Source organism: Archocentrus centrarchus, unplaced genomic scaffold (assembly GCF_007364275.1).
Source record: "Archocentrus centrarchus isolate MPI-CPG fArcCen1 unplaced genomic scaffold, fArcCen1 scaffold_40_ctg1, whole genome shotgun sequence".
NCBI classification, from domain to species: Eukaryota; Metazoa; Chordata; class Actinopteri; order Cichliformes; family Cichlidae; genus Archocentrus; species Archocentrus centrarchus.
Genome location: NW_022060266.1, coordinates 232,405 through 248,465, shown reverse-complemented (window position 1 = coordinate 248,465; position 16,061 = coordinate 232,405). Strand labels below are relative to the sequence as shown.

The following is a 16,061-nucleotide window of genomic DNA, read 5'->3' as shown; positions in this document are numbered from 1 at the left end:
TACACAGAATTAGACACAGTTACACGGTTATTGAAATATGCAAGCATGTAGCAGCTTATCAGTTCCTTCTTCTGTGCCCTTCACTGTCGCTTGTTAACGGCCTCATCTGGGTCCTGTAGACACAAAACATCAGACCAAAACACACATTCTTTTCCAGTACATCATCGGCATGTGATTTTGTTGTTTCTCTGCTATGCAGCCTTAGTTCTGTCTGCTGTACAGTGTTATTTCAACACCTTCACCTTGTTGTGAAGATTATTCTGCAATATGCTGCTTGATGCTATATTTCGATTTAAATTGTTATATTTATGGTATGTCTCGTGTGCAGCTTATTTACATTCCTTACTTTAAGACCCTACCAGGGAGCAAAGCCCCAGACAACATAGCTCCTGGGATCACTCGGAGTGATGTCAAAATTCCTCCACAACTATGTGAGAGACTGATAAAGTCGTAAAGACAACTTCAAGTTACTGCTGCTAAAGGTGGTTCTATATTGACATGTACTGAGTTTTTCATTGGACTATGCAGTATTGTGAAAAACTTATTTTTACATGGCTTTGCATTTCTGTGTACATTTGATGTCATTAGCTAGAAGGCTAATATCTCCCATTCCACACTCAGTGATACAGTTTACTTGAATGAGCCCATAAGCAATTGTCCACTGAAGAAAATTTTCATACCAGAAGGAAAAAACCAAATAAAAACTTTTCTTGGAACAAAGGGCATTTGTCTTCAATTAATCTGTTTTCTAAACATTTTTTATTTTTATTGGATTGTAATGTAAATTTGTAGTTTATCGATAGCTCAATTGAAATAGGAATGGTTAATTTTACTTACTCTTTGTCACCACTTGAATGCACATTATTATATAATTTTACTTTTCTTACACAGAACCAGTATTTGATGCTCCAGAAATGTTCTTTTGAATGAGAATTCCTTTAAAACATCTACTAACCCTGCACTGTTATATTTCCAGGCAGATGTGGAGAAAGCAGTAAAAGCAGCACGTGATGCCTTCAGGTTGGGGTCACCATGGCGACGGATGGATGCCTCTCAGCGCGGCTTGTTACTCAACAGATTGGCTGATGCCATAGAGAGAGATGCTGCCTACCTTGCTGTCAGTAATTACAAAACAGCATTTTTTTTGTTGTTGTTGAAAAGTAGCCATGCCATCTTTTATAAGTCATTCAGTGTAAATGTTTGGCTTCTTTTGAACATAATTATGCCTGAGCAAACATTTAGTCCTCTTTGATACACTGCCTACAGGTACAAGTGACAATCTAACACTGAAAAAATAATTTATTCTATAAAAATATCAGTAAGTCAGGTCTTCTTCTTAGGAAAAAGTTAGTACCGCCTTGGTCTTCATTGCTTATAGATGTCTTGCACAATTGTCCACCAGTTGCTGAAATTTTTGACCATTCTATGTGGAATAATTTTCCTTTCGTCGCCTTCAGAGGACTACATTTTCTATCAGTTTGTTCTTAAAAAGGATTCTGAAGGACGGGTCTTTGATGTCATGATAACACCTTAAACTACCTAAGCATAATGATGGATTGAGGATGTAATCAAAGGTGCACTAAATGCATGTTTATTTGTATTTAAATTATGAGAAAGACTATAAAGTAAAATAATGATTAATGAAGTTTTTTTTTTTAGGCACTTTTCAAAACACTTGATGTCACTTTACACAAAAGAATTCAATCAAACAAACAAACAAAATAAACAAAAAAAAAACATCCAGTCAATAAAACATTTACAATATGTAAAGTATTTAATGCCAGTATAAAATATGCCAGTTTAAAAGGTGCGTTTTGAGATCAGTGTAGGAATAGACTGGAGAGGAAGTTATTTAGTTATTTATGCCAGGCCTGACAGGCAATAAGGAAAGGGATAGAGAAGAGGGGGGAAAAATGGGGGGGACAAAGGGGAGAAAGGTGGAAAAATACTCAGATATACATACATACATACACACATTCACATGTCTATACAAATGCATATACATATACACACATACACACAATTTGTTTAAAGATATGTTTAAAAAAAACAATGTTTCCATGGGGAACATTTACTTTTACACATGACTGTATTTTACATTTACTATGATCTGTGTACTTGTTTGATCTTTTTGTTTAGACAGAACTGCAACAATGTTTCCTACGAGGGAACAAATGACACTTCTGTTACCTACAGCACTCTGCCTCCAGTCTGTTCACATGACCCTGACTGTGCTGGTTTTTATTCCTTTATTATCAAGACATCTGAGAATGCAGTGTGCCACATGTTGCAGCAGTGTAGTTATTTTAGTGTTTTATGTACCGCTTAAGATTTCTGTGTGTGTAAAACTGTTGTTTTCCATAGGAGCTTGAGACCCTTGACAATGGAAAGCCATATGCTGTTTCCTATGCAGTGGATCTGCCCACAGTAGTGAAATGTCTCCGGTAACAAAACCACAAAATTTTATAGCATTTTAAAGCTTCACTGGCCTCTGTGAAGCAGAAAATATTCAAAATGCAACTTTGTCACAGCATTGCCTTATCGTTCCTTACTGATTCAGTCGACTGCCTCATCGTTTCTTACCTGTCATTTACTGTGTGAATCATTGTTTAGATACTATGCAGGCTGGGCTGACAAATGGGAGGGAAAGACCATCCCCATCGATGGAGATTATTTCTGCTACACCAGACATGAACCCATCGGAGTTTGTGGACAGATCATACCGGTAAGGAGAGATTGCATATTCTCTTTACGTCTTGGATGTATTTAATATACAGTGGGGAAAATAAGGATTTGATACACTAACAATTTTGCAAGTTTTCCCAGCTACAAAGAATGGAGAGGTCTGTAATTTTTATCCTAGGTACACTGCAACCCTGAGATACAGAATCTAATAAAATAATCCAGAAAATCACATTGTGATTTTTGTTTTTTTAAATAATTATTTTGCATTTTATTGCATGAAATAAGTATTTGATTACCTACAAGAATTCTGGCTCTCACAGACCTGTTAGTTATTCTTTAAGAAGCCCTCCTATTCTGCCTGTATTACCTGTATTAATTGCACCTGTTTGACACCTGTGCACACACTCAATAAAACACACTCCAACCTCTCCACCATGTGCAAGACCAAAGAGCTGTCTAAGGGCACCAGGGACAAAATTGTAGACCTTGACGAGGCTGGGATGGGCTACAGGACAATAGGCAAGCAGCTTGGTGAGAAGGCAACAACTGTTGGTGCAATTATTAGAAAATGGAAGAAACACAAGATGACTGTCCATCTTCCTCAGTCTGGGGCTCCATGGAAGATCTCGCCTCGTGATGTAAGGATGATCCTGAGAGGTCAGGAATCAGCCCAGAACTACACGGGGGACCTGCTCAATGACTTGCAGGGAGCTGGGAATTATTGAAGGGAGGATAGATGAGGTCATGTATCACCAGATTTTGGCCAACAACCTCCTTCCCTCAGTAAGAGCACTGAAGATGAGTTGTGGCTTTGTCTTCCAGCATGACAATGAGTCAAACACAGCCAGGGCAAGTAAGGAGTGGCTCCCTAAGAAGCATTTCAAAGTCCTGGAATGGCCTAGCCAGCCTCTAGCCCTGAACCCAACAGATCTTTGGCAGGAGCTGAGACTCAACGCTGCCCAGCAACAGTACGATATAGTACGATTTTATTGTTCCCACATCACTGTTTATTTAGTGTATCAGTGTGCATTTTGTGCTATAAGCTCACATGTTGCTAAATGCAGCGCTCTGATTGGTCAGATCAGTTCGTTCGCTTGCGAAAGTCAGAAAAATCAAACCGAAAAAATAAGTGCTGCAAATTCGTCCTGTGAAATGATGCAGTCGTTGTGAACTGCTACAGTAAGAACAGGCGAGTCCAAAAACTAATTTTAATGCACAAAACATTTGCACAAAATGTATGCATCCAGTGTGTAAAGGCGTTTCGCCAGGTGGGGGAATGTGTGAAGCTTGTGAGTTTACTTTTTGTAAACATATCACATGGCTGAGACAAGCATTGTGACACACTTCAAGAGTGACTCATAGACAGATGCAACGGAGAAAATCCGCCCCTTTATCAAAATAAAACGTCATTCAGACTCATAATAAATAAAACAAAAATAATGTAAGTAATTTATTTTTTCAGTGTGCCCTGGTACCAAATGACCTACGGGCTGGTACCTGGGGACCTCTGATTTGAATTACAGGAGAAATTAAAGAGCCAAATTGTATTATATCTCTGACATCAATTTGCTGGCCGGAAGCGGAGGTGGGGGGTCCATGAAGTGGCCCGTGCACCGGGAGTTTGATTTACAGTGATAGATTATTCACAGGTGGAAAACATTAAAGACGGTTGTCAGTCCTCTAAGGAGAGGTTGTGCCAGCAAATCCAACCCAAGATGAGACCCTGCAGAGCTCAGAGAAATTACGCAGCTCAGACTAACAGGCTTCTTTTCTATTCTATTCTATTCTATTCTATTCTATTCTTCTGGCATGTTACAGTTAATGACAGTATAATTAGAAAAAGAAGGAACAAGCGTGACTTGTTTGGAAGCATTCCCAGGAGAAAGCCATTACTCTCTAAAGTGAACATGGAAGCACAACTAAGGTTTGCAAAGCTGCACAAACTACAACCAAACTCCCAGCTGTCAGCACAGTGATGGAGAGCTGATGATCTGTGCTTGTTTTACAGCCACAGGGTCCGGGCACCTTGCAGTCATTTAGTCGAACACGAGCTCCTCTGTATACCAAAGTATTCTAGAGACAAAAGTGAGGCCAACAGCTGAGGCTTTGCCAGAAGCATTTCAAAATAAGAGTGGCCAAAATTCCTCCATGATGTCATACAGGAAATTATTACTTCAGGTTATTGCTGAAAAAATCTTCTTCAAGCTGCTGAATCACTGTACTTATTTGCACTGTACCTGGGTTTTCACACTTTCTGAATGACGTGTAGCAGCGTGCATTGTTTTTCATCTGAGGTTATATTTAAATAGTTTCAGGATCTGATAAGGACCAGGTCCTTTTTACCCCTCAGCCTAAAAAGGCTGATTGTTGTCACTCTGCCAGGCAGGCAGCCAACTTTCAACATTCATACAGCGATAACTCGAGAAAGATGTGACCTAAAATGTTCAAATTCATACCATTGATGCATCTACTAAAAAGTGACAGTATTCTCAGTGGTTTATATTTATTATGATTTTAGCATTTCTTTGCTTTTGAATTGATATGGTGAATAAAGTCACTGAGGCTCATATCCACCCCATTCTGATCTACAGAGACCTGTAAATATGTGTTCTAGAGGTCCCCGACCCCTGGGCTGTAGACCAGTACCGGTCTGTGGGTCATGTGGTACCGCACTGAAAGAATGTATTTCTCCACCACAACTTAAAGGCCGGTCCGTGAAAATATTGTCTGACATTAAACCGGTCGGTGCCACAAAAAAGGTTGGAGACCGCTGATCTAGAGCCTGTACTTCCAGGTAATTTGTGCCACCTAAAGATTGTAGTACTGCCAGGAGGCTGAGGGCAGCGCTGCCGGCTGATAGTAGTTTTTGAATTATATTTTCATTTTAAAATCTTATAATTGAAAGAAGGTGTGCTTTTTTTTAATGTTTGTAACATATAATTTTAACAGGTTAATTGTCAGACTGTTAGACTGGGACTGAAAATCACAAAGTAGATATCCAGCATTAGTGGACACTTGAACACAGATGGAAGAAAAGATGAAAATGCTGTCTAAGAAATTTGAAACCAGTGCATGTGGGAAACCCTCCAATTATGAGGCAAACACAGGTGTGTGTACTGGTGCTGAGTATTTGTACTGTTCACATAGGCCAACAAAGGAAGCACAATGGTAGACTCAGTAATTAATGTGTCCTTTTCTCCTGCAGTGGAACTTCCCTCTGTTGATGCAGGCTTGGAAACTTGGCCCCGCCCTTGCAACTGGGAACACTGTGGTGATGAAAGTTGCAGAGCAGACGCCGCTCACTGCTCTGTATGTAGCCAGCCTGATCAAAGAGGTAAAGCTCATTCATGCCCTCAGTAACTAGGGTCATTATTAGGGTCATTATGGCAGGCTTTCTTTGTTATGCACTTTCTTTGTTATGCACTTACATGATAAGTTACACAAACAAATAAAATCTAAAATGTAATACAGACACAATTGTTTTAATACAATCAAAAGAGGTCTTCAGATCAGTCCCTAAATTTTGTGCTCCTTAACCGAGTCGAGGGAAGCCATCAGACCTCCCTCTCTCCAGCCACCTCCTCCTGCTCTTCACTAGGCATTCCCAATCCAGCCATGAGATACTTTTTCATAGCACTTTGTTTTTTGCCTTCTTGAATTTTTTATTAATTTTCTTCAATATTTGAAAACTACAAAACACAGTTTTTAAACGATGATTTCATTTATTAAGGGAAAAACGGTATCCAGACTGATTTGGCCCTATGTGAAAAATTATTTGGCCCCCAAACCCAATAACTGGTTGTCAGTGTCTTGGCATCAGGAATTGCAATCAAGAAAAAAGGAAGGTTTTAAGCCTTTGTTGTGTTCCCAGGTGGGTTTTCCTGAAGGTGTTGTGAATATCCTGGCTGGAATGGGACCAACAGCTGGTGCTGCAATTGCAAGGCACATGGATGTTGACAAGGTGGCTTTTACTGGATCCACAGAGGTATGGCAAATTTTTTTGTTTTGTTTTGTTTTTACCAGTAGTTGTTGGTGGGACAGTAATGCGCTTTGTGTATACTAAAACTAATAACTAATTATTGGCTAAAGGCTAAAAAGAAGTCACAGAATTCAGACTCTGGCCTGCTGTAGAGCTACCAGTCAAAAAGATTTGATAGAGGCCATCAAGCTCTGCATGTGACTGAAGCCAAATACAACGTAGAGCAGTAAAAGACCATGACCCAACATGAATACTGTGTGTGTGTGTGTGTGTGTGTGTGTGTGTGTGTGTGTGTGTGTGTGTGTGTGTGTGTGTGTGTTTCTTTTTGTTTACAGCTAAGGAAGCACAAGTAGAACAGGAAGGCTAAAGTTATGCAATTATAGGTAATTGATGTAAATATCTGCATCCTTTTGCTCCACTCCACTGTGGAAGAGAGACAGAGATTAATAATAATTGATGATTAAATGCAGGGTGGAGTATAAACAGAGTAAAAAGAGGTGAAGAAACAGTGCATCATGGGAACACCCCAGCAGCCTAGGCCTATTGCAAATAATTAAAGTATCTGGTTAGACACCATGTCTCTAAGATTTGTGGGGCCGAGAACAAGAATTTCAGTTTGATCTGAATTTAGAAGCAGGAAATTAGAGGTCATCCAGGCCTTAATGTCTTTAAGACATTCCTGCAGTTTAATTAATTGATGTGTGTCATCTGGCTTCATTGATAGGTAAAGCTGAGTATCATCTGCATAACAATGAAAATTGATGCAATGCTTTCTAATAATACTGCCTAAGGGAAGCATGTACTGTATAATGTAAATAGAATTGGTGTATAATGTAAATAAAATTGGTCCTAGCACAGAACCCTGTGGAACTCCATAATTAACCTTAGTGTGTGAAGAAGACTCCCCATTTACATGAACAAATTGGAGTCTATGAGATAAATACGATTCAAACCACTGCAGTGCAGTACCTTTAATACCTATAGTATGCTCTAATCTCTGTAATAAAATGTTATGGTCAACAGTATCAAAAGCTGCACTGAGGTCCAACAGGACAAGAACAGAGATGAGTCCACTGTCAGAGGCTGTAAGAAGATCATTTGTAACCTTCACTAATGCTGTTTCTGTACTGTGATGAATTCTGAAACCTGACTGAAACTCTTCAAATAAACCGTTCCTCTGCAGATGATCAGTTAGCTGTTTTACAACTACTCTTTCAAGAGTCTTTGAGAGAAAAGGAAGGTTGGAGATTGGCCTATAATTAGCTAAGACAGCTGGGTCAGTGATGGCTTTTTAAGTAATTATTGTTACCTTTTTTTCTAGGGTAAATGAACATCTTCCTAATTAGAGATGCCATTACATCTCCAGCTTACCAGGTTATCTGGTTTTAGCTGCATATTTGAGTTATACCAGGGAGTCAGGCACTTTGGATTTGAGGCTTTCTTTTTTCAAAAAGCCACAGTATCCAGAGTTGTACGCAGTAAAACTGCTGACGAGATAATCTACCTTTCTGGGAGCAGAGTTTAAGTAGCTGCTCTGCATTCTGTTGGCACATGGCATTGAAGAGGATAATAGTGGAGGAATTATATCTTTGAACTTAGTTATAGCACTTCCAGAAATATATCTACTGTAATGACATTTATTCCCACTGCTGTATAATCCATTATTATAAATTTAAACATTATTAAGAAATGATCAGCTAAAAGACCATTTTCAGGGAATGTTTGCTTTGAGAGTTTTGATGGAAAAGAATAGAGAAGGAATAAGGGGTTGCACTGTGTCTTTGTGGATCTAGAGAAAGCAAATGATAGGGTGCCAAAAGAGGAACTATGGTACTGCATTCCGAAGCCAGAGGTGGCAGAGAAGCATGTGAGGGTAGTGCAGGACATGTAGGAAGATGGTGAGGTGTGCAGTAGGAGTGACAGATGGATTCAAGGTAGGGATGAGAGTACATCAGGAATCCCTTCTTGTTTGCAGTGGTGGTGGTCAGGCTGACAGATGGGGTCAGCAGGAGGCTCTGTGGACTGTGATGTTTGCAGACAACATTGTGATCTGTAGCGAGAGCAGGAAGTAGGTGGGCGAGAGTCTGGAGAGGTGGAGGTATGCTCTGAATAAAAGGAAGAAGCAAGACAGAATCCACGTGCGTGAATAAGAGGAGGAAAGGTGAACATGCACGGAGCAGAGGCTGTGAAGGTAGATGAGTTCAAATACCTGGTAGGACTGGGTGATATATCAAGTTTTTATGAAATATCAATATATTTTCATACGCAATATAAGATTTTTATCAATATAGTCAATGTCGGGTTACAATCATACTTCTAGATCCAGCAGTTCACCTTTCTCTTCTCCCAGTGTGTCTCAGCACAGCTTCATGCTGCCCCGCCTCTCTCCTTCACCGCTTCACCCGTACATCACGCAGGAAGTGACAGCATGGCAGTAACTTAGCAAATTTGTCACTAGAATTAGCGGCTTTTCAGACCCCCACGGTGACTTTTTTTTTTTCCCAAAAAGCAACTAGCAACAAATTTAGTGACTTTTTCCAGTGACATCGGTGACTTTTGGAAACCTGAAATCGTCCGCTGTCACTGTGTTTTGTGTACATACAGCCTTCATGCTACATCTGTTTGTACGCTTTGGTATTGCCCGGACCCCCAAGAGTCCCTGGCTGCAGAAAAAAAAGGCCGCTGTTGGTTTGTACCGTAAGTCACATGACCTTAATAGTGGAAGTGGGTCTTTTTCGTTTGTTTGTCTACGTATCCGCCGGCTGCAGATACATATACAAATACATTGAGTGGGTGGGCCCGTTGCTGTGATACGTCTATGGATTTACTGAGCTGGTTAGAACCTGCTGACTGAAGGATGGAGTTTTGTTCATTTAGTCTGTTTACATGTTGTGTTATTCACACAGAGTACTGGATGTACTGGAGTACACACAGGAGGAAGTACTTTAGTGAAGTCTGCTTCACTGCAGACTGACTTTGTAAAGAATCAGTCAGCCTTTTGCTATTTTTGCTCTGTATCTGTTCTGTTTACATTTTAATAGCACAGCTGTGAGTCTGCAGTTATGGAGAAAAAAAGCATTAATTTATTTGGGGAGCATTATTATTTAAATATGCCAGTGGTTTATTTTTGAGCAATTTCTCATGTTCATCTACAGCTGAATGTTAATAAAAGTGTCTGTGTGACATTTGGGACATTAGCTTTGACTCAGAGGTGCCTTTTTGTTTATACCTTTGGGGAGAAAAAATATCGAGATATATATTGTATATCGCCATTCAGCTAAAAAATATAGAGATATCATTTTTGGTCCAGATCATCCAGCCCTACTATCTGGGGTCAACCATCCAAAGCAACAGAGTGGTGAAGAAGAGCAGGGTGGAGTGGGTGGAGATGAGTGTCAGGGGTGATGTCTGACAGAAGGAGAGCAGCAAGACTGAAAGGGAATGTTTACAAGATGGTGAGACCTGCTGGTTTGGAGAGGGTGGCACTGACAAAAAGACAGGAGGTGGAGCAGAAGATGTTAAGGTTTTCAGTGAGAGGGACCACACACACACACACACACACACACACACCTACCTATGAAATCATGCAAGCATAAAAAGGCACCTAACTTGGGGGATGAACCAGTGTTGTGTCTACATGTAACGGACAACGTAGCAGGGAACCAATTTTAAATTGTCTGCTCTCTAAAACACATCATTTGTTCTCATTTCTTTAGTTGAATCTGATAAATGCCAAAGATAAGATAGTGGAGGACAAAATAACAAATAGAAGGTCTAAAAACTATCTACAGAAAGATGAGCAGAATCTGAAAGTCACGTCCTTCAGAAACAGGTAAACGTCCAGCAAAGACCTGACACACTAAGTCTCCTCAGAGATGGTTCCCAGTGGATGTGCAGCTGTCAGGAAGCCGTTCTGAAGGAAGGGAAACGGGGAGGAAAGGCTGAGGCATGAATCACATTACACAAGAACTGGACTGATCATCAGCAGGTCTGACGGAGGGATGAATCCACATCTAAAGTTTTGGGTTCAAATGGTCGTCAGTGTGAACGAGGAGATAAAGAGAGGTGAGGCTCCATCATGGTTTGGAGATCTTCTTACAATGGATGAAATCACGAACTCAGAGAAGTACATGATAAATGGACTGGTTCATATATAGTGCTTTTCTGCACTGCATAAGCACTCAATACAACATCTCTCATTCATACGAGTACTTTCTATCTATCTATGAACGTATCCAGAACAACTCAGGGTTCAGGATTTTGTCCAAGCCAGTCAGGGTTTGAACAACGAACCTTATAATTAGTAGATGAAGTGCTCCATCTCCTGAGCTGCGGCCACCCTGAGAGTACTATCACATTCTGATCTACCATACAATCTGGACAGCATCTCGTAACGGCTTATTTTTGCAGCATGACAATGATCCCAGACACTCTGCCAATGCAGTGAAAGCACACTTGGAAAGAAACACAATGACAGTCATGGATCGGCCTCCACAGAACTCAGCTTTCCTGCAGCAGTGTGGGATCATCCTGACAGGGAACGGAACCAAAGGCAGAAACATCCAAAGAAGAGCTTTGAGTGTCCTTCAGGAAGCCTGGAGAACCGTTCCTGCAGACTGCTGAGGAAGCTGCTCAGAGGCTTCAGGCTGTGCTGAAGAATGAAGGAGGTCACACCAAATACTGACTTTAAAGCTTGTTAGTTTTTGCCTCATGTACTGCATTTTCATTTATGTTTGCATGTTTCAATAAATCTCTGCACCAATTTCCCATTTTGCTAGCAAAATATGAAGAACGTGGGCAGGCTCAAGACTTTTGGCATACAGTGACTTTTGCAGAATCATCATAAACATACACGCTGCTCGTCTTTTGCTCTTTTATAAATGCTGATAGCTTCCTGCAGCTTACTGCACTCTTTCTGGACGTCTTCTGCTGTCTCCACTCCTTCCAGGCTGAAGAATTCTAAATATTTTTACTTCAGAATATTTACATTCACTGACAGTGTTTACATTTCTCAGACTCATTCTTTAGTAAAAGTGGGAATGCCACACTATCAAAACACACCACTAAGCATAAACTGTGAACTCCTGTTAAACTGTACATAAAGCATCAAAACTAAAAGTAATGTGCAGAAAAATGTTCCTCAGCATGTTGTATAGATCAGTATGACTGCTGCAGATCTCCAGTAATGCATCATAGTTAATAAAATCAGCTCATAGTGGCTGTCCTGTGAGGACCACATGTCTCTAAATTAACAGCTGTTAATGAGCTCAGAAACACAGAACTACATCTCGATCTTTAAAAAAGTAAATGAAAATATATCAACAAAAATGTGTATTAAAAGGTCTGAGCACTGTGATACTAATATTTACAGGGGAGATGAAAAATCTTAACAAAAATTGAAGGTGGTGTTTTAGCAAATGAGCTGTTTAAACTCCAGCCAGTGATTTCACATCCATGCTAATGTGATGGTGCTGGTCACCCTGCACCTGTTCAGCTTACCTGCTTTATTCAGCTGAGTGCGGCAGGAGCGGACGTCTCCTGTTCATCATCAAGGCTTTCTTTGCTGATGTGATTAAAATGTTTTTGTCCTGCACTCTAACACTTCTACAGTGTGCATGTTGGCCCAGGTAATCAGGAAGAGAAAGATATCTGTTAAGATGATAAATCTCAGAAGCTTGTTTACTTGATAATATCTCCACACAGCGTGCAGATCATAACTGATCTCAGAGCAGTGAAGGCAGAGTGGTTTATCCACATTGCGCGTGCACAAACCAGAAAAAGCTGATGCTCTCAGCTTCCCCATCTCCCACACACACAGGCCTGCATCCATTCTGTACTGTGGAAAACTCTTCTGTTAGATTCATACATCCGGCTAAAGCGACGGGAACAGATGGTGTGTTTCTGTGCCAGGCTGCTAGTAACAAAGTGCTTAAGGATACAGTTTAAAATGCATTGTTGTTAAGTGGGGGTGTGGCTCAGGAGGTAGAGTAGGTGTTGTGGAAATTTTAGTACACTGAATAAAGACTCTACTGCCAGAGCTGTCTGTAGAAAATGTATCCTTGCAAGAAGGAATTTGGTCAATTCAGAGCACGCAGCGACGCAGTGAGGAATTCAGAGACACAGTCCGCACTTATACAACATCTTAGAGCATCACATTACGTTGTTCAGCCCCTTCTAGTCATCCCATACAGGTCACATACAGTTCAGAGAGATGTATGGAGGAGTTTGGACAAACAGGTCTCACTGGCGTTGGGGACGGAGGTACCAGGACAGAAACCAGGACTCCCTCTGTTAGGGAGGTCCTGCATACCTGCATCTCCACTACGTGCAGGGTCAAGAGGTCAAACATATAAAGCATGAGAAAGAAAAAACTGAACCCTTAGACATAACAAAATCCTCCTCAAAACCAGGTCATCTACTAATCGGAAGGTTGGTGGTTCGATTCCTGGCTGCTCCAGTCTTTGTGCCATAGTATCCTTGGGCAATATATTGAACCCCGGTTTGTTGTCTGCTGCAACTGTCAGAGTGTGAATGTTGGATAGAAAAAAGTGCTGGTGTGAATGTGTTGTATGAAGTGCTTTGAGTACTCAGCTGGAGTAGTAAAGTCCATCTACCATGTATGCGCTGGTTTATTTATCCTTTGAGCTTCAGGTCTTTTATCCTTGAATGATTCATAGTTCAGTGTTTTTCTTCAAGACCACTTCAGGGTCATTTACAATTATCAACATTTTCCAAAGTCTACAAAGAGTACTCTTTTTCATTGGAGCAATTTATCATCTGAACAGCCGGCCCTGTGTCAAAAATGTTTCCAGTATTTGCCAAAAAGTTATTGCTGTATTTATATTGTTATAAATGACTTGTTGACCTATAATCTGTCAAGCATATCTCAAACATCAGCTCTTATGAATGAAATCAACTCATTTTGACTCATAAAGAACATTTGTGTCACGTTAGAAGCTGCAATCACTTCTTGGCAAAGTGACTTTCATGTATTCTTTATTAATGAGGGTAAAAATTATCACTAACATTAAAAATGTCTTTTTTTTTCCCCGAGAGGTCTGCCCAGAGGGCTGCAGAAATTGTAAGAAATATAACATTACAGTCCTATAAAGAGCAGCCAAAAAGTACTGGATTGATTAGATACAATAATGCAGAATCATAAATATATTTGAAAAACAAGTCATTTCTTCATTTTATATAGAAGCCCTTCATAAATCCTGTGTACCACAATCTATTTACCGACATAAGCAAAGATGATATATTAAAAAAAAAAAAAAAATCGGAAATCACCTTTTGGCTGTCGCCGTGTTTTGTGTATATGCAGCGCTTGTACTGCGGTCCTTTGAAAGCTATGGCATCGCCCGGATCTCGCTACGGCACTGAGGGGGACCAACCAACCAACCCCCCCCCCCTCCCGATCTTGAATCCTCCTTTAGTGACTCCTAGTGATTTCTGAGACAGCCGACGGCCGCCCGTCACCAGATTACACACAAATATACGGGCCAGCATAGAATTAATGTACATACCATGCTTCTTGTTGAATTTATCTCCAGTGGCTTTGGCTGCTTTCCACACCTGCTGTGCTGCACTCACAGCTTGTTCCTGTCTAATATTGTCAGTAGAGTCACTTTGTGGATTGATGATGGCCTATTTTAGAGAATTCAATGAGGCCTTTGAACTGATACCAGACAGGAGGCCATAACGCTGCAGACCACACAGTAGTGCAGTGGTGTACGAGTGAACGCCTCGGGCATTGGCAGTCTGGCGGCAGCGCTCAAATTACAGAGTTCTGAACATTGTCCAACTATCTGAAAAATGTACGTTGGGTGTTAACCCCCTCCCCCCAGTGTACGATTTGTACCCTTTGGAAAATGCTGATAATTGTGAACGATCCCTTAAAAAAAATTACCAGTTAATTACTAGTTCAAGAATTCAAGAAGAATTCAGGAAGAATTTATTGTCGTTATACGTCAAGAGATACAATGAAATTACTTTCCAGAACACCCATCCAAGAAGTACAACCAACAAAACAAACATGGAAGAATGGAAGACAGGTGTCTGAGGTCATGCAGCCTTTATACAGCGCTACCTTTAAGAAAAGAAAAAAAAAACACAACAGGGTAGTTAGGTTCAAAAAAATTCACCATGGTATGGTGCTTATATGTGAGCACCGTACCAGGGTCAAAAAAAAAACAAAAAACACTTCAGCTAAGCATATCGCACATTTAAAGCCAGGATAGCAATATTAGGGTAGGAAGGGGGGGACGGGGTGCCAACGGAGACGAGAGGGTCAGGGCGTCATGGAGCCAGCTGGGATGGGGGGGGCGTTTGGTGCTCATTGACCCGGAGAGATATGATTACCAGCCTCAAGGCTGGCTAGGCAGCTGAATTCTTGATAATGCAGATGTTGTTTTGGAGCAGGCTGCTTGTTATTTTTTCAGCAGCCTTCAGTTTCACTGGGGAACCCATTCAGTAAAATCCAATGGTCCAAATTGTAATTACTGTCTTCTTCACTATGCAGAACCGAACTTTATCTCCAGATCTAATTCCTTTCACCTGCGAGCACGTTCACAGCTGGACTACACATCCAGCTTGTGTCTCAGGTCCAACAGGCTCTGAGTCTGAGTCTGAACAGCTCTGCATAGCCCATCCATCTGGTTCTGCTGACTCGGCAGACGCCGAACTGCTGCCCAGATTTTCTTAATTTCCCGGCAAATCAGGTATCCTCCAAGCCCAAACAGAAAAGGTCCCGTTACCAAGTAGCCGAATATGTAGACGTCTTCCACATCCTCGACCCACAGAGCTGAGAGACACAGAGGTCTCCACATGCCCCATGAATCCAGGACGTGTCTGTTCCACTAGGACAGGGGTCGGCAACCTGTAATCCGGAAAGAGCCATTTGAACCCGGTTTCCACGGAAAACAAAACAGTGAGAGCCGCAAATACTAGCGGAAGCCGGTAGCGGCTACGCTACCGCGAGTGACGCATATATTGAGAAACTAAAATAAATAAATAAAATTATTTTATTTTAATATTTCAAGATCACAATAATGTTCCAATTTAAAACTACAATAAAAACCAAACTGACAAAAATAAAATGCACTTCAACTGGATACTTATAATTTACTTCCACGAGCCGCACAGAGCCGCAGTTTAAGCCGGGATGAGCCGCATGTTGCCGACCCCTGCTCTAGGACATGTGGGCTCCCCTTTCCCCGATCTCATAGTGGAGAAAATACAATCCATGGTGTTTAGGGCCCAGTTTGCCAGATCCATGTTGTTTCTTATTTGATCGATGTGTAAGAGAGGCGCTTTTTCAGCAAGCAGGGTAGAAGAGAAGATGCGACCGTCTCCATTGAGAGCAGGAAGAAGAAAAAGAAAGAACTAGTCTGCCTCT

The 16,061-nt window shown here is 41.0% G+C and overlaps 1 protein-coding gene across 1 annotated transcript in view; it reads left to right on the top strand.

The window, feature by feature from the left end:
- Positions 1–16,061, top strand: part of LOC115776877 (aldehyde dehydrogenase, mitochondrial-like) — a 59,712-nt gene that overhangs the window by 21,639 nt on the left and 22,012 nt on the right. Inside the window, exons 3-7 of the mRNA XM_030724666.1 lie at positions 977–1,117; positions 2,365–2,444; positions 2,614–2,725; positions 5,891–6,019; positions 6,557–6,670. Of these exons, the coding sequence (XP_030580526.1) occupies positions 977–1,117; positions 2,365–2,444; positions 2,614–2,725; positions 5,891–6,019; positions 6,557–6,670 (576 nt within the window). The remainder of the gene's footprint in view (positions 1–976; positions 1,118–2,364; positions 2,445–2,613; positions 2,726–5,890; positions 6,020–6,556; positions 6,671–16,061) is intronic.